Source organism: Perognathus longimembris, chromosome 10 (genome assembly GCF_023159225.1).
Source record: "Perognathus longimembris pacificus isolate PPM17 chromosome 10, ASM2315922v1, whole genome shotgun sequence".
In the NCBI taxonomy this organism is placed as follows: domain Eukaryota; kingdom Metazoa; phylum Chordata; class Mammalia; order Rodentia; family Heteromyidae; genus Perognathus; species Perognathus longimembris.
Window position 1 is genome coordinate 27,409,981 of NC_063170.1, and position 24,885 is coordinate 27,434,865.

Here is a 24,885-nt window from a genome sequence, read left to right on the forward strand (position 1 = left end):
GCCCTGCCCAATTACTAAACAATAGCAATCCCACTGAGTAGGAGAAGACAGGAAATAACTAGTTGTGCCAACAACATGCCTAACCTATCCACTGTGATTCTGTGTGCACTCTATCAGCAAGGACACACTTACCATCTGATCTGCCTTAGCCAACCACAGGTGTATACAGGAGGGAACAAGGCTCCTGGTTGTGTGGACATTAGGGGAAAGGCCCCTGGGAAGAGGAAGCTGATGATTTGTGAACTTATTGGTTCTCCCTTGTGCTGACTCATATCTTGGTGGGTACCAGGAGAACACATGCTCTAGTTTTTGAAACATATGGAAAACCCCCGCTGTCTGGATCCCTGGTAGGTAATCCCTGGGGTAATCCCTTTTACCAAGAGATTCCTGGTTGGCATTTCCAGCTGAGACATCCTCTTCTTCTTCTGATACAGATGGTGCAGGCACACAGTTCAGTGTGGTTATAAAACCAAATGGTTTTCCAAGAAAGTTGAAGCTCATCTATACTTCTGATTTAGCAAAAGTAACAGCTAATATTTAAGGAGAGCTTAGTATGTCAGCTTGTAAATTAATTTACACAACAGTATCTTTTGTTATTCCATATTTTACAGATGAGGAATTACTATGCAGAAAAGATAAAGTAATATTCCTTTGGCCCCTAACTTTTTATACCCACAATGTCAACTCAGAGAAATGAAATCAACACTTTATATTTTGCAATTTGTTTTCATGAACTCAGAACACCTGTAGGGTCTGGGAAAACGCCTCAGGGACATGAGCGAAACCTTTTATCTTTATGTATTGGAAACAGACCTGGAGAGGGATCTTGGTTTTATATTTCATTTGCTCAAGGTCCAGTCTTACCATAAGATACTAGTGAACTTCCAAACTTTCACTTTGTGCCTCTCTCACAACATATATAACTTTATTCCATATCTAAGTTTTCTCGGAATAGTTTTCCCAAAATTGCCTTGTAATCTGATATTTATGTATTGATTCAGTGGTGTAATTTTTTTTTTTTTGAGACATGCCTTCTGTTAGCATTTCCCCTGCCTCATATCCTCAGCTCCTCTCATTAGCCTAGAACTATAATGGGCCACTCCCACTCACCATTCAGACCTACTTCCCCTTTAGTCCCCAGAGAGAAGCTGTCACCTGGATAAGGTGCAGAGCTATGTTACTCCCAGTCCTGTGGGAGATAGGGCCCCACTAATAAACCTCCGCATGAACCTTCTTCTCCTGTCCGTGACTACCTCTGCATGGACCCCTGGGATGGCCAGGACATATCCTTTCATCTTGCAATGTAGCCCAGCTTGCCTCAAACCAGGATCCTCTTGCTTCAGCCTCCTTTGTGCTGGGACCAAAGCTGGGCACACCATGGTTGGTTTTGTTTTGTTTTTGTTGCCAGTCCTGGGGCATGGACTCCGGGCCTGAGCACTGTCCCTGGCTTCTTTTTGCTCAAGGCTAGCACTATACCACTTGAGCCACGGCGCCACTTCCGACTTTTTTCTATATATGTGGTGCTGAGGAATAGAACCCAGGGCTGCATGTATATGAGGAGAGCACTTTACCACTAGGCCATATTCCCAGACCCCATGGTTGGTTTTGTCTTTATTATTTTTTCAATTTCTCACATGGATTGCCATTTTCTTTTTTTCTTATTTTTAAAAAAGAGGGTGAGAAAAGGAAAGAAGCTGTAGAACAGAAAGGGTGGTTGCCAGGGAGGCGGAGCCAAGAGGCCGGACCCAGGGGAGGAGTCCAAAGGAACACAAACAAAACAGGGCTGGGGGCGTGGGTCAGGGCTAAGGGCACTTGCCCTGAGGGCATGGCGCCCTGAGGTCAAAACGCAGTCCTGCCAAACAAAGGCCAGACGGAGGGGAGGATTAAGAGTGAAACCAGAAACTCGTTTCCTTCGGAGCACCCGAAAGCGCTAGAAAGCGCCATGGCCTCACCAAGGTTGCCATCAGAGCCTCCAGAGCTGTCGCCTTGCCCTCAACCAACATGGCGATCGAGCGTGACGCAACTTCCGATGTCAGGATTTTTCCCCGCCCCTTTCCCCTTTCCCTTCCCGTGGGCGGCAAGCTTTAATGACGGAGGCGGGCGGGGCGCATGCGCAAAGGCCGGCGGCGGAGAAGGGGCGTCGGGGATTTCGATCCGCAGTTTCCTCGCCGGAGTGGCCGTGGCGCGATGGTGTAGCCGGGTTTACGGGCGGGCGGGCGGGCGGGCGGGCCGGAGCCAGACGGCCGGGGACGGCGGACGCCACCTGACGGACTCGAGTGCCGCGGCCGCACGCTGAGGGGGCGTCGCCGCCGCCGGTCCCCGGCGCCGCCGCGGGAGGCCGCGCCCGCTATGGCGGCCCGGGCCGTGCTGGACGAGTTCACGGCGCCCGCGGATAAGGCGGCGCTGCTGGAGAGGAGCCGCGGCCGCATCGAGGGCCTGTTCGGCGTGAGCCTGGCAGTACTCGGCGCGCTCGGGGCCGAGGAGCCGCTGCCCGCGCGCATCTGGCTGCAGCTCCGCGGGACGCAGGAGGCGGTGCACAGCGCCAAGGTGAGTGGGTCGTCGCCCCGCGCCCCCCGGGACCTCGCGCCCCGGACCCTGGGTCCCGCGCGTCCGGAGGGCCGCGCGCGCCCGCGCCCTGCCTCGGGACCTCGCCTAGCGGTTCCATCCCCGGGCCTCAGGTTCTCCACGAGCACTCACTCCGGGGGACGGTCTTGGGGATGGCGTGTGTGGGCGCAGGCTCGGGTGGGGCGGCAGCTTCGCCCATATCGCCTGCTGTCCGTCCCGGCGAATTCTCCACGAAGTGCGCAGGACCCGCAGCTCTGCAGCCTCCTCTCCCTCCGGCCTGGTGCCGTGGGGGTCTGCGCCCTTCGGGGATCCGAGATGAGTTTCAGAGGGAAAATATTGAGAGATTGGATGCTTGATAATCTGTTTAAAGTAATTCCTTATATCAATATTATTTACGGCGCTTATATAATACATCTGTGTAAAGTAACTCCTTATGTTGATACTATTTACGATGCTTATATAATACCTGTAGCTCCTCGCCTCAGACATTACCCTAAATAATTGAGAAGGAATAATGTCCTTAAAAACTCAACGCGTACGGTACGTCTGGTTGTTCTTCCTTTTCTAATTAACAGCTGGGGAAACTGAAACTCAAAGTGTGACTCACCTAGTGTGTCTAGTCGGCATTTCAGACTTTACACCTTCAGCTGTTTGCTTCCTTCCCAGGCCAAACAACAAAATGTGTCTTTCGTGGAGAGAGAAGATTCTGTAATTGAGCCCACGAAATCAATCCATGATTTGAGTTTGCACTGAACTTGAGACAGACTAACCTTTTTTTTTCTTTCTCTTTTTTGCCGGGCTTGGGGCTGTCCCTGAGCCACTTTGTGCCAAAGTACCACGTCCGGCTTTTTCTGAGTAGTTTATTGGAGTTAAAAGAGTGACACGGACTTTTCTGCTCGGTCCGGCTTCGAATCATGATCCTCATAGCTCAGCCTCCTGAGTAGGATTACAGGCGTGAGCCACCGGCTCTGGCTAGGCTAGACGTTTTTGTAAGGTCTGTATGTGATGGAGACTCACAAAACAGGATAGGGAAGGGCCATGTAGGAACTTGAGGTTGGAAATGAGATCCACTCCCCGTGTTCCGGAGGTCTCCCTGTCTTATGATCCGGGAACTTCAGAGGAAGTCCCTCCCTGCGCTTGAAGTTCCTCAAGTGCTCACAGTTTGTTTTGGAGTGGCGCTTCCTGAACTTCAGGCTTTCCCCAGACACATAGTTTCTCTGGGTTTCCCAGACCTTAAGTAGGACATCAGGATTCGGAGGTAGGGACTTTGCAAAGTACTTGTCCTTGATAGATGCCTCCCAAACTAGGAGGCTCAGTACCTATCATTTTGGGCAAATTTCTGTGTCCTTTGAGAATCTTAGGTAGTTGAAGCCCCTGACTTCTTTAGGTTTAGCAAAAGAAGCCTTAAAAACATAGTGTTACATCTTGCCCCCTTTTTTCTTAATTCGTTAAATCAGTTATCACATTTTAGACAACTAGTCAACTTCTCCATCCTCCTCCTTTCTCTCCATCTATTTTTTTTTTTTTTTTTTGGCCAGCCCTGGGGCTTGGACTCAGGGCCTGAGCACTGTCCCTGGCTTCTCTTTGCTCAAGGCTAGCACTCTGCCACTTGAGCCGCAGCGCCACTTCTGGCCATTTTCTGTATATGTGGTGCTGGGGAATCGAACCAAGGGCTTCATGTATACAAGGCAAGCGCTCTTGCCACTAGGCCATATCCCCAGCCCCCTTTTATTCTTTTGATTGAGATATTGATATGTGTGCTGTCTCCTGCTTCTTTGCCTATTACTGCCTTGTTTCCTGCTCTCTCTGGTAAGGTAGTCCTCCCTCAAGAAGTCCCAACCCTACCCTGGAACCTTCTAGGGACTGGTGTCAGCTGCCTTCTCTAGTGTAAACTCTGCCTTGGACACCTGCTATACCAACTCCATCTTATTTTCTTGGTGTCTGTTTTAGCAGCTATCAACTTAAACCTCTACTTTAGGCTAGTCAACCCTTGCTGGGTGTTGGCTTATTGGTTCTGCTTTTTCTCATATGGGAGTGGACAGCGTTTTCTTCACAGAAAAGCCCTGATCCTTCCATCAGGCTCTTCCATCCCAATTCAGTGTCTCTCCCAGCCAAAAGTTTAGCATGAGCTAATTGGAAAAGGTGTATCTTACAGTATCTAGTCTATGTCATCTGCTGGGTTATCTTTTCAACATGTATTACTCATAATCTCATAAATGTTAACTGTACATTTATAAGAAATACTTTTTTTGTCCCAAAGACTTCTGAGTAAGGGTTGAATGCAACGCTCAAGAACTTTAAAAATAACTATGTTACATTAATTATAGAAGGGGGATTTTATACATATTTTATAATATATGTGTGTATAATTTTGTTGTTGTTGTTAGTTGTGGGGCTTGAACTCTGGGCCTGGGTGTTGTCCCTGAGCTCCTCAACTACCACTGGAGCCATAGTGCCACTTTTGGTTTTCTGGTGGTTCACTGGAGATAAGAATCTCATAGACTTTCCTGCCCAGGTTGGCTTTGAACCGAAATCCTCAGATCTCAGCCTCTTGAGTAGCTAGGATTACAGGCGTGAGCCACTAGGGCCTGGCTTTCAATTGTTTGTTTTTATATTTTGAGGCTGAATCTCACTGTTAGCCCAAGCTGGCCTGGAACTTCAATCCTCCTGCTTCAGCCTCCCTAGTGTTGGGACTACAGGTGTACATCACTGCAGCTGGCTGGTGGTCAACATTTAAGGAATACATAGGAAATGCATTCAAGGTAGTCTGTAACTAAGTATTATAGGCTGGAGAAGAGCAGACAAGATGGCATGATGCCTGTAGTAGATGAAGTTTGTGAAAGGCATTAGCAACATAAAATAGGTTCTAAAGGATAAATGAGTTTTCCAGAGACAGTTTCTGGTGGAGGGAAGAGCCATGTGCAAAACCATGGGGCTGTGAAGGATGCAATTCTTTTCAGTTCCTCAAGTATAGGGACAGTTGGGAGGAAGTTGTCTGAGGTAGAGAGGGATGGGTCACAAAGTACTTGCAGCCTACTGAAGAACATGGGTTTTACCTTGCAGGTCAGGTGGGCAGCTGAAGAGTCCTAAATGTGAATGTTTGTATCTGGGCTAATGTGCCATTGTTAACTAAAACCACATTTTTTGTTGGTTTTATTTGGTGCTGCATATTGAGTCTTGGCATTCCTAGACAGGTACACCACTGAGCTACAGTCCTAACCCTTTTATTTTTTTTTTTTTTTTTTTTGGCCAGTCCTGGGCCTTGGACTCAGGGCCTGAGCACTGTCCCTGGCTTCTTCCCGCTCAAGGCTAGCACTCTGCCACTTGAGCCACAGCGCTGCTTCTGGCCGTTTTCTGTATATGTGGTGCTGGGGAATCGAACCTAGGGCCTCGTGTATCCGAGGCAGGCACTCTTGCCACTAGGCTATATCCCCAGCCCCCAGTCCTAACCCTTTTAAAGTCTCATCTGAAAATACTTTATTATCTACCTGACAGATCACTAAAAATCAGGTTTCTAGTTGGATAAATTGCCAGCTACATGTAGACCATGTATACAAAGGGTGCAGTTTGAGACTCCCCTAGCCACCCCTGTTCACGGGCCTCTGGGCAGTGTGGAAAGGAGGGAGCACCTGTAGTCCAATAAGCAGGGGTCTTAGGGAAGAGCATCAGGTGAACCCCAGGAGCTTGAGACTAGCCTGGGGAATGGCAAGACTCCCTTTCCATCTCAAAGAAAGAAAGTGTCTAGGAGACTAAAACAACAGTATCAGAAGAAAGCAGCTTACACACAGTAGGAAGTAACTTCTTTTTGCTGTGTGGGCCCTAAAAGCCAAAATGAGACACACTTGGACTTAAGCAGCAGATGAAGCGCCCTTGGGCTGCTCAGCTAATAGGAGAGTGTACTAGGGCACATCATTGGATCCTAAAGAGCTGTCAGAATGTAGAATTTTCTAGAAAGGTAGAACCATACTTTCTAGGAACCCTTGAATGAGGAAACAGGCAGAAATATAAAAATGGCTAAGTGAAGATCTGAGTTTTATTTCTGCACTACGAAAGGAAGTTGAAATAAATTGCTCTTTTAGATGACAGGTTGGCTAATGTTTTACCAAGCAATGAAAGCCATATGTTTGCTTTCTTTTTCTGTTTCTGTTGATTGTGGGGCTTGAACTCTGGGCCTGGGTGCCCTGAGCTCTTCAGCTCAAGGCTAGCACTTTGCCACTTGAGCCACAGCACCACATGCAGTTAATTGGATATAAAAGAGTTTCTCAGACTTTATTGCCCAGGCTGGCTTTGGACCATGATCGATCCTCAGATTTCAGCCTCCTAAGTAGCTAGTATTATAGGCACGAGCCACCTACGCCCAGTTCATACTTTTGTTTTCTACCCACTGAGACAGCTGACATCTTTACTGTGTAACATTGTAGTCTGAACTGTGATCAGGAATAACTGGTGAAGATGGGCACCGGTGGCTCAACCTGTAATCCTAGCTAATCAGGAGGCTGAGATTTCAGGATGGCAGTTTGAAGCCAGCCCAGACAGGAAAATCCGAGAAACTTTTCAATTAACTTCCAAAACCAAACAAACAAAAACCTGGAAGTGGAGCTATGGAGCAAGTGATAGAGTGCTAGCCTTGAGCAAAAACATTTGGACAATGCCCAGGCCCTGAGTTCAAGCCCCAGGATTGGGGGCGCACATGCACACACACGAGTAATTGGTGTGATTGGGTGCTGGTGCCTCACGCCTATAATCCTAGTTACTCAGGAAGCTGAGATCTGAGAAGCATGGTTCAAAGCTAGTCCTGGCAGGAAAGTTTGTAAGACATCAGTTAACCAGAAAAAAAAATAAAAGCCAGAAGTGGAGCTGTGATTCATGTGGTAGTGTGCTAGCCTTTAGCATAAAAAATTCAGGGACAGTAGTGCCCAGCTCCTGAGTTCAGTCCTGGTGAGTGCCTATGTGCACACATGCACACATACACAGAATAATTGGTGTATCAGGCAAAAGTAAAATTCTTAAAGAAATAATTTTGGGGTGGGCCAGAGAGAGTGGTCAGTTATGACTGAGCTCATTTTCTTTCTTCCTTCCTTTGTTTTTGGTAGTGCTAAGGATTGAACCCATGGCCTTGTACAAGTGCTCTATTACTTGAGCTGTACTTTAGCCTAAGGATTTGAGAATTTTTCTTAATATTATGCAGATTATTAAAATGGAAAATACATACATACACTTTTTTAAATTTCTCTTTTAAAAGTGGGGTTTTAACTCAGGATCGCCAAGCTTCTTCAGCTGGTGCTTTGCCACTTGCTATGCCTCTAGACTCACTTATTTTCTTGATAATAGAGACATAGTTTCAAAGACTTTTCTACCAGAGCTGAACAGTAGCTCGTGCCTGTAATCCTAGCTACTCAGGAGACTGAGTTATCTGAGGATCTCAGTTTGAGGCCAGTGTGGGCAGGAAACTCCATAAGACTTTTCCCTCCAATAAACTACCAGAAAGCCAAAAATGGACCTGAGCAAGTGGTAGAGTACTAACTTTGAACAAAAGAAACTCAGGGACAGTACCCAGGCTCTCAGTACAAGCCTGTGGATTGGCACATACATACCAAAAGGAATAACAAGCCATCCTAGAGTCAAAGCAGCAATTCTGGGTAATCAGAAAAAAAGTGAGCAATGATACATTCAAGGTTTTGAAGAAGGTTTCTATACACATCCACATTAAACATCAAAGACATTCCTAGATGTTAGTTACTATCAAGTGGATCTGAGTTTAACACAGCTTCTGACACAATCCTAGCAAGGTATTTTGTAGATGTAATAAAAGTGGCTCTAAAAATCTATGTGGAAAGGTAAAGGAACTATAATAGCTATTTTTACAAAGAGGAAAGTGGGAACGGCACAAGTGGCTCACACCTGCAATCGTAGCTACTTGGAAGGCTAAGATTGGGAGAACCATGGTTCAAAGCAGTCAGGACATACATAAAAGACTCCTCACCCAATAGCTGGCCTTGCCATCTCAGTCATGTGGGAAGGAAGGTGAGAGAACTGTAGGATTATGGCTCCAGATCAGCCTGGACAGACTGTCTCAATGAAGAATCTGAATCTGGAAGATGCTTGACTCACCTCAGCCACAACAGAAAATGTAAAATAGGCAGATTATGTCAGTGTAGTCACGGACTTGGGCAAAATGCAAGGTCCTGTCTCAAAATAACCAATGCAGTAAAAGGCTGGAGGCATGCTTTGCAGTAGGTAGAGTACCTGCCTAGCAAGCATGAGGCCTTCAGTTGCAAACTCATTCAGTACAAACAAGAACGGTTAAAAAAGAAAATAGAGCTTTTATCCAATCTCGACATTATAGTTATCAGTTTACATAATTAGTTATCAAAGCTGTGTGGTATTGGTGAAGGGTTAGCTAAGACAGAATAGACAGAATAGAGAAACTAGAAGGTGCCCTACACAATGAATATGGTAGCTCATTTTTGACAGATACAGTTCAGTAGTTGGTACTTTTCAAGAAATGGTAGGGGTTGGGAATATGGCCTAGTGGCAAGAGTGCTTGCCTCACATACATGAGGCCCTGGGTTCGATTCCTCAGCACCACATATACAGAAAATGGCCAGAAGTGGTGCTGTGGCTCAAGTGGCAGAGTGTTGGGGATTATTATGGCCTTGGGGGAAGGCTGCCCTTCCACCAGCCTTGGGACAATGGAAGTCCCTCCCACCTTCTGGCCCTTGGGAGGTGAACACGTGCATGCCACCATGATGGGGTTGTCCCGCCCACAAAGGAAGTTTCGTGATGTCACTTGATGGACATGGTCTTTTAGCCTATGACTGGCCCTTTGGCCAGCCCCCTTTCTTTCCCGCCATTACTTCTATAAAAGTGCCTTTCCCTATTAAAGTTTTTGAGACGCATCCCACCACCGCAGCGTGTCCCTTCCTTTTCGCCCCCGCGCCCCCGCTCTTAGTAACATGTGAGGGGACTGGGGGGAGGGGAGGCTTCAGCAACCTTTCCTCAACTTAGCGCATGTCCATGCGAGTATGCCTTTGGCCTTCCGCCGGCGGAGGGCAAGGCCGAGTGCTCTTTCATAGATTTAAGGGTTCACCATTCTCCCCGTGGGATCGGGGAGAAGGGGATCGTTCAGATCCCGACAGCAGAGTGAGTGCTAGCTTTGAGCAAAGAGAAGCCAGGGACAGTGCTCAGGCCCTGAGTTCACGGCCTAGTACTGGCCAAAAAAAAAAAGAAATGGTAGGTACTGGGCTGGGGGTATGGCCTAGTGGCAAGAGTGCTTGTCTCATATACATGAGGCCCTGGGTTCAATTCCTCAGCACCACATATACAGAAAACGGCCAGAAGTGGCGCTGTGGCTCAAGTGGCAGAGTGCTAGCCTTGAGCAAAAAGAAGCCAGGGACAGTGCTCAGGCCCTGAGTCCAAGCCCCAGGACTGGCAAAAAAAAGAAAGAAATGGTAGGTACTAGAATAAAACCATCAATCTCAGCCCGAACCCTTATACTATATACAAATACTCAGAAGTGGATTATAGGCTTAGAGGGGTGAATGCTTAGAAAATAATGTTGATATCTTTACGACCTAGACTTGGTACAGAAAATAAAACTTTTGTCATCACCAAACATACTGTTAAGAGAATGAAAAGAGTTTGTAGGCTTGGACAAAATGTGTATGCTGGAAATCATATTTCTAACATCTAAAAAGTCACCAGTGAAAAAAGAATCCAATTAGGAAATGGATATAGAGCACATTGAAATGTATTCAGCATCACAAACTGGGAGGAAAATACCAAGTTAAGAGCACAACACCCTGGGAAGAATGACTAAAATATGGCAATATTAAAAGCTGCAATTGTTGGAGGAATGTGAAATACTATAGCTATTCTGGAAAATAGTTTCGTAGTCCTTCAAAAACGGAGTACTAAGTAACCTAGCAGCTGTATTCCTGAGCATTTATCTTAGAGAAATGAAATGTTTATTTCACATAAAAACCTGAACATGATTGATTGTAACAATTTTATTTGATGTATTGATGCACACGTGCTGACCGAACTTAAGCCATACCTCTACTTCTAGCTTTTTGCTGATAAACTGGAGTTAGAAATCTCATGGACTTTCCTGTTTGGGCTGGCTTTGGACTGTGATTTTGGCCTCTGAGTAACTAGTATTCCAGGTGTGAACTACAGCACTGAGTACAACTTTATTATAGTACTACATTTGAACAACTCTCTCAGTGGGTACATGGTTAAAAACTTGTTCACTGATACTATGACATGCCACAAGTGGTAAAAAGAAATAATTTGTTGGTACCTGTGACATTGAATAAGGTCTCAAGAGAATTGTGCCAACCTCAAAAGTCACATTGTTTGGGTCACAAAATAAAATCAAGAGTAGCTGCTAGGCAGTGGAAGGTAATAGATGTGATAGGGTGATATGAAGGGATCTTCATGCTGATCAAGATGGTCGCTTCACAGAACATCATGTGATAAATTGGAATGGAACCACGTGCACATATAGGGGCATTGTACGTGTCCTGGTTTTAGTATTGTACTTAGGCAGCAATTAAGGGAAACTAGATGAAGGGGCCATACTGTCTGTGTACTACCTTTATTGTAAAGTTCTTCTGAACTTATTAATAGCTAAAGATAAAAGGCTTGCTTTGGAGCGATACTTGTACATGCTTATTAATTAAAACATTGTTCACAATAATCAAACGTTAAAACTATAGCTTAAATGTCCATCATTGGGATTGATATAGGATAATCAAAATAGGATCTATATAGAGAGCCCCTAACAGGTGAAAAAGGAAGAAATTTTTTTTTCTTATTTATTGTCAAAATGATGTACAGAGAGGTTACAGTTTCATATGTTAGGCCTTGGGTACATTTCTTGTACTGTTTGTTACCTCCTCCCTCAAAAAGGAAGAAAATTCTGACAAATAATAAATAGGAGGGCCAAGCCATGAAGATACTATGCCAAGCAAAATAAGTGGTCACAAATGACAAATATTGTGTGATTGACTTGTGTATTCCACACATTGTTTAAATTCTTAGACACAGGATAAAGGCAGAAGAGGGGGGAACATGTTCTTCTTGTCTCCTTATGTCTTCTCTTGTTTGAAATCAGATCTACTTCACTATCTCCCTTAGTTATCCAGACTTTAGATTAAATTGAAATTTGATCGGGTTTTCCTGGTTTATGCCTATAATCCTAGCTACTTAGGAGGTGGAGATCTAAGGATTGTGGTTCAGATTCACCCCAGGCAGAAAAGTCCCTCTTAATCTCAAATTAACCATTCAAAAACCAAAAGTGGAGCTGTGGCTCAAAGTGGTAGCACACTAACTAGCCTTTAGCAAAGGCCCTGAGTTTAAGCCCCACAACTGACAAAAACAGAAATCCCACAAAAAGATAAATGGCTGATTATGGGACTACTTGGCCTTTATAGTCACTTGAATTTTATTCATGTTTGTGTACATGTTTGCATTGGTGTGTGTGGAGATATAAATAAAGAACTACTTAGTATGTAAATTTATGTTATTAGTATACATATTTATGATTTGTTTTGTTTGTTTTTTGCCAGTCCTGGGGCTTGGACTCAGGGCCTGAGCACTGTCCCTGGCTTTTTTTTGCTCAAGGCTAGCACTCTGCCACTTGAGCCACAGCGCCACTTCTGGCCGCTTTCTATATATGTGGTGCTGGGGAATTGAACCCAGGGCCTCATGTATACGAGGCAAGCACTCTTGCCACTAGGCCATATCCCCAGCCCCAGTATACATATTTATGTGCATTACATACATGCATGTTTACAGTCTCTTGTTCAGTCTGTTTCCCTTCAGAACACTGCTGCCAAACAAGAAACATTACCACACTTACAATGTTAGTAAAATCTATGAATCACAATTACTTAATTTCTCCTGGTACAACAATATGAGTTTTATAATTTTATTTCTTTTTTTTTTTTTGCCAGTTCTGAGGATTGAACTCAGTGCCTGAGCTTCTTTTGCTCAAGGCTAGCACTCTATGACTTGAGCCACAGTGCCACTTCTGGCCTTTTCTGCCAAGTATTTCTTTAAGAAGATATGAAATATTTAACCATCCATTATTTTAATACAAATATAGGACACAAATTTTCTAATTGTTGATAACATGTACTTACTAATTTACTTATTTTTTAGAGATTCTAAGACTTGAAGATTTATTGGAACCTGAGGACATGGGGTGGCTAATCCTGGAAAAGTGGGTTGTGTGTCATCAGTTCTTTCCTTATTTTCATCGAGGGAAGTTTTGGTCATTGGAAGTTAATGTCCATTTAATTTCTCACATATATACACATATATATATATAATTTTTTAAGGTATTATACAGAGGGGCTACCATTTCACACATCAGGTAATGAGTACATTTCTTCTTCTTTTTTTTTTTTTGCCAGTCCTGGGGCTTGGACTCAGGGCCTGAGCACTGTCCCTGGCTTCTTTTTGCTCAAGGCTAGCACTCTGCCACTTGAGTCACAGTGCCATTTCTGGCCGTTTTCTATATATGTGTTGCTGAGGAATCGAACCCAGGGCTTCATGTATACTTTACCACTAGGCCATATTCCCCTCCCTAACTTTGAATTACAGATGTAGGTAAGGACTTTAGTTGAAAAGTGTAGATAAAGTATCTACTAGGCTTATTTTTCACAAATGTGTAGCCAGAAAGTTTTCACCGGTAACTGAACTGACATTGTTGCTATTTGTAAGTATTTACTGTATAGAGGGCACTCTATTGTATTGTTTCTTTGAATTCCCTCAAATTTCCAAGATTGTATTATTCTTTACCTCTATCATTGAAGAAATTGAGCTTAGAATAAGTTGAGCAAGATCACAACAAAGGTTTTACTGGAGTTTGAGACTAACGTACTAGCTCTAAAACGAAAGTAGTATTAACAGTGTGTTCTACCGTGGTGTGTATGTGTACTTTAGCCTGCTTCACCTCTTTATACTTAGGTCTATGTTTAATTTAAACATCCTGATCTTAGAAAACACAGAATTATAGGGCGTAGATTGTTCATACCATCTTGTTTTGTTCTAAATGCCTATAAGGAATATGGGGTGGGCAGGGCAATTGTTTTGTTACATGTGGAAACCATGAGTAATAGTGACAACGTAAAAGTCAAGGTTTGCACTGTAATAAATCATTTGGTTTGATTATCTTTTATCTCTGGATTATGTATTGGTAATGACTATTACAAGCACATATTTGTCTTTTAGATGTAAATGAATAGGGTATTGGGATTCTTTGGTTGTACAAGCTAGGCAGACCCCTTGAGTTGACATACCAAGATGGACAGAAATACTTACCTATTAGATAGTAGTTGCAAAGCTTTCAATTCCTCTAATTGATTAAACATTGTTAATCTTCCATCGAAATCATGGTATTTTGCACTAAATTAAACAAATATGCTTACATTAAAAATGAAATTAGCTTGACTTTTGTTTAAGTACCTGTAGAACTTAATATAATTTTCTGTAAGGAGCTTTTGTGAATTGATGTATTTTTTTTTCCTCTTCACAGGAATATGTCAAAGGAATCTGTGAACCTGAGCTAGAAGAAAGAGAGTGTTACCCCACAGCCATGCACTGCATTTTTGTTGGAGCAGAGAGCCTGTTTCTGAAGAGCTTGATTCAGGATACTTGTGCTGACCTTTGTGTCCTAGACATTGGTCTTCTTGGCATTAGAGGAAGTGCTGAAGCTGTGGTCATGGCCAGGAGCCATATTCAGCAATTTGTAAAGCTCTTTGAGAACAATGAGAACATACCCAGCAGTCAGAAAGAATCAGAGATAAAAAGGGAATTCAAACAATTTGTTGAAGCCCATGCAGACATTTACACAATGGATTTACTGATTTTGCCTACTTCCTTGAAGAAAGAACTTTTAACACTCACACAGGGTGAGGATAATCTATTTCAAACAGGAGATGATGATGTTATTGAAGTAAGAGATGGCCAACAACCAGAGTTCACACAGAATACTGAGACAGGAATGAATATTTCTAGAGATGAAATTGTTTTGCAGGAAGATGCAAGAAATAAAGCTGGGACTCCTATTTCAGAGCTTACAAAACAAATGGACACAATCTTTTCTAGTTCCCCAGATGTGCTTAAAGTTCCAGTAAATGGGGCAAGCCCAGATGAAGAGGCCCTTTCCAAAGAGAGAGCTTGTTACAAAAGGAGATATTCTGATTCAGAGGAAAGGCATACCAAGAAACAGTTTTCTTTAGAAAATGTTCAAGAAGAAGAGCTCTTGCATGGTGGTAAGACATCAGCTGGAAATGGAATCGATTCATCTGATTCTTCTACTGAAGTAAATTTAAATCCCGATGTAAAAGACACTACTGAGGAAATGGAATACAACATTCTTGTAAACTTTTTTAAAACCATGGGCTATTCCCAAGAAATTGTTGAGAAGGTCATTAAGGTATATGGGCCTTCTACTGAACCGTTATTGCTCTTAGAAGAAATTGAAAAAGAAAATAAAAGGTTTCAAGAAGACAGAGAACATTCACCTGGTACTTCATATCCAGAAACCAACAAAACCAAAAGTAAAAGTATTAGCAGCATAAATGAGTTTACAACAGATTCCTTTCAGAAGAAAACACAGAATCACACACAGCAAACTATGGTAGAAAAGTTTTCTCAGTTACTATCTAAACCATGTACCTCAAATTGCAAAATTAGTACTTTCAGAACTGTGCCAATAGAACAGAAACATGAAATCTGGGGTTCAGACCAGAACTATCATTGTAACGTAGACCTTGAAACTGATGGCCTTTCACCCTCTGTTGCCCCTTCAAGTCCCAAAGAAATTAATCTTGTCTCAAGAGGAGCCTTAAGTCACCAGCAAAAAAGTCCAGTTTTTCCTGAAAATGGTTTACAACAGCAGCCAGAACCCTTGCTTCCAAATAATATGAAGTCTACCTATGAGAAACGTTCAGGATGTTGTACCTCTCCTCAGTCCAAGCCAGATTGTCTGTCCATTTCCCCACCAATGCCACTGTCCCATTTGTTACCTTCAGTTTCTGATGCAAGGTTTTCAGGACCCTCTGAAAATATCGACTCCTCAGTTACCGGGGTTCAAAGATTTCGAGATACTCTAAAAGTACCCTACAAGCTGGAATTAAAAAATGAACCAGGGAGAATGGATTTGAAGCATATTGTTATAGATGGGAGCAATGTTGCAATTACGTAAGTCCACTGCCATTATTTTACATGGTATTCTAAGCGTTATCTCGGAATTACATATGTATCTTGGAACTACACTATGTATCTGTCTAGTTGATCTATGTGTGGCATGGGAAAGGGGACTGGTTGGTTGGAAAGTTTTGTCACGTCATCTTCTGGAGTTGTAACTTTGCTTGACCCTACTGAACTATGATTCAGAGATTGTAAAATTTCTTTTCCTATTGAATATTGCTCAGTGATGTGCAAAATAGAGTATTTTAAGTTATAAGGTTATTAATACTGTGAACATCATTATGTTCTGAATACAAGAATAGAGCTTAAGGCAAAAAAGATTGCTTTGTCTTCATGCTGAAACATGCCTAGTCTGTAACTAAGAGTATGTAGTGGTATAGTAGGTATGATATAGTTTTTTCAATAGCTTGACTGATAGATGAATCAAAATTTCCTTCCCAAAAAAGTTTGAACTTTTATTTTGAGCTTGTATTTATACTTGTGGTGTGGAATTAGGTTTCTTCTCTAATGGGGCAGTTCAGTGTAGTGGTTAAGATCATTTAACCATAGGGTGGGTCAGCTGTTAAATTTCCAACAGGTTGCTTAACCTTACCAACCTTCATTTGCTATATTCTATGGGCCTTACTCTTGTTCTTTGTCATGCCATATAAACAAGTACTGAGTAAAGTTTCCCTTCAAAACCAACAACCCCATTGTTAAAAAGGTTAGACGTAGTACATTTGGAAGAATTAAAGGAAGTGATATATAGAAACTACCAGATTAAAGCATTAAGGCATTTGTTGTAAACTTTTTAAAACTATGGGCTAATAGAAGTGTGTTCACTCTAAGTGGAAATATTTGCTGAGACAAAGCTATTTTTAAAAGTATGTACTTAAATTAGGTTGCCATTTGCTTCCTATCTGTAAACTTAGGTTTCAGTTTACCACATACAGACACTAGTAGGACAAATATATATTTTTATTAATTTATTATTATAGATATGAGTCAGGTAATGAGTACCTTTCCTTCTGTAGTGTCTTCTGTTCCCTTACTCTTTCCCAGTCCCTCCCTCCTGTGTCCACCCACAAGTTGTATAGTTGTCAGTGTCCAGTGAGCTCCACTGCTGCACTTTTTTACCCTTTTCCCCTTAAGTCCTTATCCTTCAGACTTCCCGAAGATGTACCCTTGAATACAGCATATATTAGGTAAAGAAGACAGAATCATCAGAAACCTAAAAAAGAGAGAGGTCTCTTGTTTCCATATCTTGGAGTTTGTTTCAATATGTGTATTATTTTTTACAAATATGAAGAAGCACTTAGGCATTGTGCCTTTGTATTTCTCTCCTAAGTATCCTCTTTAGGTTTCACTGTGTGTGAAATCTAGAATCTGTATAATTTATCATATTCCAGTGTTATTTTAGATCTAATTTCTGCACATCAGCAAGAATATGAACTGTTTGTCCTTCGAGCTTGGTTTATTTCGCTTAATATGATTTATCTCGTTCCATCCATTTCCCTGCAAATGATATTATGTTATTCTTCCTAATGACTATGTAAAATTTCATTGCATATATATACTGCATTTTTTTGGATCCACTCATCTATTGTGGGACATCAGGGTTGTTAGTATATCTTGGCTATTTATTGTGAATAATGTGTTTGTGAGTATGGATGTGCAGGTGTCTTTATCCTATCCTGGCTCATGGTGTTCTAGATGCCTTAGAAAGTAGTATGACTGGGTTTTAGGGAAGGTCTGTGTTTAGTTTTTTGAGGAACTTGTAGATTACTGTCCAGAGCGGTTGTACTAGTTTACATTCCCACCAACAGCATAGTAAGGGTTCCTTTTCCCCCAGTTATCTGCCAAAATTTGTTGTTCAAATTCACAAAGTGGGCTAATCTAACTGGGGTGAGATGGAATCCCAGAGTTGTTTTCATTTGCATTTCCTTTATGGCCAGGGATGATGAGCATTTCCTCATATGTTTCTTTACCATTCTTACCTCTTCTTTGGAGAAGTCTCTCCTTAGCTTCCTTGCGCAGTTAGTGATTGGTTTATTTGTTTAGAGAGGGGTTAGTTTCTTGAGCTTCTTGTATATATTGGATATTAGGCCTTTGATATATTGCTCCCGGTCTGTTGACTGTCTTTCTAGTTAGTAACTATGTCCTTAGCTGTGCAGAAACTTTATTTGATGTGGTCCCACTTATCAACTCACATTCTTATCTGTTGTGTCCCTGGAACTCTTCAAGAAATTTCTACCTATACCCATAAATTCTAATGTTTTTCCTACTCTTTCTTGCAATAGTTTCAGTGTTTTGCGTCTGATGTTGAAGTCTCTGATCCACTTGAATTGGTATTAGTACATGGTGACAAACAGGGATCCATTTTGAGTTTTCTGCATATGGATACCCAGTTTTCCCAACACCATCTATTGAAGAGGCTATTTGGGGGGGGGGGGCGGGGAAAATTTAATATACCATTGGTTTTATTTTATTTCAGTATTTATTTCTTTTTTTGGCCAGTCCTGGAGCTTAAGCTCAGGACCTGAGCACTGTCCCTGGCTTCTTCCCGCTCAAGGCTAGCACTCTGCCACCTGAGCCACAGCGCCCCTTCTGGCCGTTTTCCATATATGTGGTGCTGGGGAATCGAACCGAGAGCTTCATGTGTAGGCAAGCACTCTTGCCACTAGGCCATATTCCCAGCCCCAGCATTCTACTTCTTGAGCTACAGCACCACTTCCAGCTTTTTCTGTTTATGTGGTGCTGAGGAATCGAACCCAGGGCTTCATGCATGCTAAGCAAGCACTTCTATCGCTAAGCCACATTCCCAGCCTACCATTGGTTTTTAATTAAGTCTAAAATTTTGAGCAGCCACAGTTAAGAAAATCAGGCACCTGCACATGAAATGAAGAAGTTGCTAAATATTCCAAGTACTTTCAGTGTATTTTTAAGGACACTTCTGTGACCTTTTCCCTAGGATTTCTTTTTTTTTTTCTTTTGGCCAGTCCTGGGGCTTGGACTCAGGGCCTGAGCACTGTCCCTGGCTTCTTTTTGCTCAAGGCTAGCACTCTGCCACTTGAGCCACAGCGCCACTTCTGGCCGTTTTCTAGATATGTGTTGCTGGAGAATAGAACCCAGGGCTTCATGTATACCAGGCGAGCTCTCTTGCCACTAGGCCATATTCCCAGCCCTTCCCTAGGATTTCTGAAAGATCAACTAAAACCTTGAATTATTAGAATACCTACTTTGACTGAAATACAGTATATATTTAGGACTTCGGTTTTTTTGTTGGTAGTAAGGCTTGAACTCAGGGCCTTGTGCTTTCTTGGCTCAGGGCTAGCATTCTACCACTTGAGCCTCAGCAGCACTTCTAGTTTTTTCTCAGTAGTTTATTGGATTGGAGATAAGAGTCTCACAGACAGTTGAGTCCGAAGTGGCTTTGAACTACTTACTATCTTCGTATCTTAGCATCCTGAGTAGTCACGATTTTAGGTGTGAGCCACTGGTGCCTGGATTCTCTTGACCTTTTCACAAGGCTGAAGCTCTACCACTTTTAGCCACAGCTCCACTTCCAGCTTTTGCTGGTTAATTGGAGACAAGACTCAAGAGTCTCTTGGACTAACTTTTTTGCCTGTCTTGGGGCTTGAACTCAGGGCCTGAACACTGTCCCTGGCTTCTTTTTGTTCAAGGCTAGCACTTTATCACTTGAGCCACAGCGTCACTTCCAGCTTTTTCTGTATATGTGGTGCTGAGAATCAAACTCAGGGCTTCATGCATGCTAAGCAAGCACTCTACCACTAGGCCACATTCCCAGCGCCCAGTCTTGTTTTATCTATATTTTCTGCCTTAACACCTGTTTTCTCCTCCCTTCTTCCTGTAGTACTGAGGCTAAAACCCAGGGCCTTCTACATGCTATGTTCTTTTGATCCATAACTCTAGCCCTCTTAGTGGTTGTGTGTGTGTGTGTGTGTGCGCGTGCGTGCGTGTATGTGTGTGTATGAGCACATGCGCACACACTCACTGCTCCTGGGTCTTGAAATCATGGCCTACATGCTGTCCTTGAGCTTTTTTCTCCCTCAAGTCTAATACTGTGCCACTTGAGCTATAGCTCTACTTCTATTTTTTTTATTGCTAATTGGAAATAAAAGTCTCATTGACTTTGTTCTGCCTGAGCTGGCACAATCCTTAGCTTTATTTCAGTATGTTTTATAGTTGTTTTCTATAAAGGTTTCATTATACACAAGTTCAGTCCTTCATGGCAGCTGCTTTCCTTAATAGTGACAAGGATGTCGCTTAGCCTTTCTCCTTTTCTGTTAGCTCAAATATGTGTGTGTTACCCTCTCCTTGATCAACTTCTGGTCCTGTTTGGCCTTGGGCAACCTGAGCAGGGACATTGCACACTGCCTATTCAGAGCCAGGCACATACTTCTGGGATCATATCTCGCATGAATTTGCTTGGTGAAGCATGGCTTGCTCAAGTTCTTGGCTACTGTACCCTTGTGTTCAAAGGTAGTGAGTGCAATAGCACAGAGCCATGGTATAGGCATTGGACATTGGTGTGGAGGTAGGTGGAAGTAAGATCCAGCTAGGGTCCCCACCCTTAAAAACGCTCAGGCTTGTTCACTGCATGGTCATTTTCCAACCCACCTAGTGAACATCAGCTGGATGGCTTTCAGTATGCACTTTTATAAATATTTTTTCTTGTCCTGGGGCTTGAACTCAGTGCCTGGGTGCTGAGCCTTTTTGCTCAAGGTAGTGTTCTACCTTGAGCCACAGCTCCACTTCGTGTGTTTTGGTGGTTAATTGGAGATACGAATCTCATAGACTTTCCTGCCCAGGCTGTCTTTAAACCATGAGTAGCTAGGAATATAGGTGTGAGCCAGTGGCACCTTGCTTGCTATTCATTTTTAAAGTAAATTACTTAGACATTTTTATTTTATATTATTTATACTGTTTGTTTGAAAATAAATTTGTGTTTTGCTATCCAAAAAAGAAAAGGCAGCACTTCAGATGTTAAAAGTGTGAAGACAGAAAGTAAAAATACCTAGCATATTTTCCGTCATTTTCAGTATTCTTACTTCCCTTTCACATCTTTTGGCAGCTCTTCTGGGGAAACCCAGCAGATGACCCGCTTTATAAGTAAAACTGTAATTTCAGTCATCCATAGTCCAAGCATAGCATCAGTTCCTCATTGTTAGGAGCTTGGGCCAAATGTTGACGTAGGTCACGATCATGAGTAATACTTTTTCAAAAACTTCTGTATGTGGAAACAGTTCCCAAGCTGATGTTCAAAGAATAAGAATGCAAAGTAACCTAGACCTAGCAGTGATAAAACAGTGCCTTAAACACATACACACCTCTTGGAGTATTAATGAGACTGTAAAATGGTCCTGTCTGAAAGGAGGAAGTTTTGTTTTGTTTTTTGCCAGTCCTGGGGCTTGAACTCAGGGCCTGAGCACTGTCCCTGGCTCTTTTTGCTCAAGGCTAGCACTCTACCACTTGAGCCACAGCACCACTTCTGACCTTTTCTATATATGTGGTGCTGTGCAATCGAACCCAGGGTTTCATATATACGAGCACTAGGCCATATTCTCAGCCCCTGCAAGGAGGAAGTTTTATACATATCATCCCTTCACAATGCAGATGGTGCCCCTCCTCAGTCATTGTGACTCTCCAGAACACACCAGGATTTCCTAATATCCTTAGTACCCCTAGCTTTCTCTTGGAAGCCACCAAATAGTGCTTAAGGGAAAGTTACAGATTTTGAATATATTGTGGATTATTTAGCCCAGACTAATCTCAACTCAAGATCCTCCTGCCTCAACCTCCTTTGTGCTGGGGACATAGGCATTACTCCCACACCCAACAAGTTACATTCTTTTGCAAACCAGTTTGATTAGATTTGAATTTTATTTGAGTTTAGAGATATTTTAAGAGCAATGGTTTTGAAAAAGGATGATGGTTACTAGAGCTGGAACTCAAGGTCTTGAGCTCTCAGTTGGCTTTTTTGCTTAAGGCTGGTACTCTACCCCTTAAGACAAATCTCCAGTTCCAGCTTTTTGCTGGTTAGTTGGAGGTAAAGGATAAGAGTCTTTAAGACAAGGATTTGTTTTCCAGAACTCGTTTTGAATCAGGATCCTCAGATCTCAGCCTAAATTATAAGCATGAGTTACCATTGTCCAGCTGAACCAGTCACTTTAAAATGATTCTGTTAAGTGAATTCCACCTCATCCAACTTTTAAAGTGTATGTGGCATTGGCAGGGCAGGCAGAGAGATGTCAATCCTTAGACTAAATCAGTTGCCTGCATTTTGTGAGTTGGATTACACTAAGTTCCATGAAGGGGACTTGTTTGTGTCTTCTCTATATAAAACTACATCAACAGCCATATCCTTGGCACATAGCATGCATGCTATATTGATGAGCCAGATGCTGATGGCTCACACCTGTAATCCTAGCTACTAGACTGAGATCTGAGAGTCAATGTTCAAAGCCAGACCAGGCAGGGAAGTCTGAGATTCTTATCTCAGTTAAGCACGAAAAGAGCTGGAAGTGGAGCTGTGGCTCAAGTGGTAGAGTGTACAAAGGTCAAGGGGATAGCTTCCAGGCCCAACACACATGTACACACATATACACACACTTTCGATGAATGGAAGAGGGGTTTTTGTTTGTTTTTTTGCCAGCCCTAGCTTCTTTGACAGTCCCTGGCTTCTTTTTTGCTCAAGGCTAGCACTCTACCACTTGAGCCACAGCATCACTTCTGGCCTTTTCTGTATATGTGGTGCTGAGGAATCGAACCCAGGGCTTCATGCATGCTAGGCAAGCACTCTACTGCTAGGCCACATTCCCAAACCAGAAGAGGGTTTTTTTAAACTGGCTTTTCACCAAGTATTTGTAAATCTATGGTTGCCATGCTAATCATCAATTTATATTGAATCTTAACTGTGGCCATATTTAAATATTTTGAATCTTTAAGCTAAAGATGTATCAGCTGGTATGTATCAGATGCTGTGCCATATTTAGGGTTTGTTTTCTTTTTTTGCAGTGCTGGGGATCAAACCCAAGGCTTCACACTTTACCACTGAGCTACATCCCCTGACATGTATTTTATTTTAGTAATGTGATCTTCACATCCATTTTGTGTGGTTAAAAACTACATGTAGGGCTGGGAATATGGCCTGGTGGCAAGCCCAATTCCCCAGCACCACATATATATAGAACAGGCCAGAAGTGGCGCTGTGGCTCAAAAGGCAGAGTGCTAGCCTTGAGCAAAAAGAAGCCAGGGACAGTGCTCAGGCTCTGAGTCCAAGCCCCAGGACTGGCAAAAAAACCCCTCAAAACAATTCATGTAACTTAGCCAGGCACCAGTAGTTCATGCCTATAATCGTAGCTACTTAGGAGGAGGCTGAGATCTGAAGATTGAGATTCAAAGCCAGCCTGGGTAGGAAAGCCCAAGAGACGACTTATATTCAATTAACCACCAAAAAGCTGGTAGTAGAGTTGTGATTCAAGTGGTGGAGTGCTAGCCTTGAGCAAAAAGAGCTCAAGAACAGTGTGCCCAAACCCAGTACACAAACACACACACACACACACACACACAATTACAATTACATGTGGCTTAGATAGAATAATATGAAAGCACTGTAAAGTTGTCCAGAGATACACGTAGACGATATTTGGGCCCATGATGTCTCTCCTCAGTAGCCACATACTCTCGTCTCCTCCCACCGAAGTTGAAGTTGTAGTTTTCAGGCTTTGGCATCATTTGCAGAGTTACCATTGGAGATTGCGTAAGAACTGCTGAATAAACCTCACCCTTTTGACCCAACTAGTTGGGGGAGTAGTTTAAAAGGAAATTTAAAATTATCCAGCAGTATGGAACCTTGTTACAAGGAGTCGTGGCCTACCCTTACATGGAGTTTTTTCTTTTGGTTGGTCATGGGGCTTGAACTCTGGGCCTGTGCACTGTGTCTGAGCTCTTCAGCCCAAGGCTAACACTCTACCCTTTGAGCCACAGCACCACTTCCAGTTTTCTGGGGGTTAATTGGAGGTAAGAGTCTCACAGACTTTCCTGCTCGGGCTGGGTTTGAACCACAATCCTCAGATCTCAGCCTCCTGAGTAGCTAGGATTACAGGCCTTGGATTTTTGCAAAGCTTCCAGGCCTGAGCCATAGCGCTTTGGCTTGCCTAAAGTAGAGAATGTACTTTGACTATATACTTCTCTAGGTCAAACTAGATACCTGGTCTGGGTTTACCTGTATACCTTGAGTTTCATTACAGAGAGGCTGTGGAGGCATTGAGCATTGGACTGGGAACTAGAGAACGTTTTTAGTGGGTTTCTGCAATATCTTGAGGACAGTAATTTGGCTCCACTTGATAACTCATGCACCCACACCCTGTACTAGGGACCTGTACTAGGTGGTTAATTGGAGCCTCATGCATGTTGGGCAAGTGCTCTTACCACTAAGGTACATCCCTTACCCTCCATCTGACTGTCTAGTTTTATTTTCTGGGTAAGTTTCTATTCTCCAACCAGAATTTTGAGCCACGTTTAATTCACCTGAAGGGATTTTTCAGATTAAAAGTGATGTGTGATCTTATCACAAAGAACAACACTAACTTCAGTTGAGCAACCCAAGTTTAGAACTGATGTTTCTAGAAATTCTTTATTTTTCTTCCAAGTTTGTGAGGGCCCAGAGTAGCAAAATTCCTCCGTCTTCTTTGGCCCCTATTTCTTTTGTGACCTAGTAAAATGGAACTGGGCACTCCATTTCCACTCAGTTTAAACTGTTTTAGTCAATAGAAGCATTTAGGTATGTGGATGAAAAGCAAGTGGTCCACATTTAAATCTGTTGCATAGCATGGATTGTTTACAGCCTTTTTGGTGCATTTAAGGTCAATCTTTTAAGGACTGAACATGCCTCTCTCTTGGTTTTTCTAAGAAATAGTAAGCTGTTATATTTTAGATGTTCAGGTTAGGACTAGTTAATTCAAGGCCTGTTTTTTTTTCTATTAGAATGATTTATTCTTTTCTAAAGATTAAAAACTCCTTCAAAAATAATAAAACTACTACTGTTTTTCTTTTTTTCTAGTAACAGCTGTCGTGTTGCTATGTTCTCGCTGT

The 24,885-nt window shown here is 42.7% G+C and overlaps 1 protein-coding gene across 1 annotated transcript in view; it reads left to right on the forward strand.

The window, feature by feature from the left end:
* Positions 1-2,105: 2,105 nt before the first annotated feature.
* N4bp1 (NEDD4 binding protein 1) overlaps positions 2,106-24,885 on the forward strand; it is a 34,975-nt gene continuing 12,195 nt past the window's right edge. The window contains exons 1-2 of the mRNA XM_048355660.1: positions 2,106-2,547; positions 14,111-15,780. Of these exons, the coding sequence (XP_048211617.1) occupies positions 2,350-2,547; positions 14,111-15,780 (1,868 nt within the window). The 5' untranslated portion in view covers positions 2,106-2,349. The remainder of the gene's footprint in view (positions 2,548-14,110; positions 15,781-24,885) is intronic.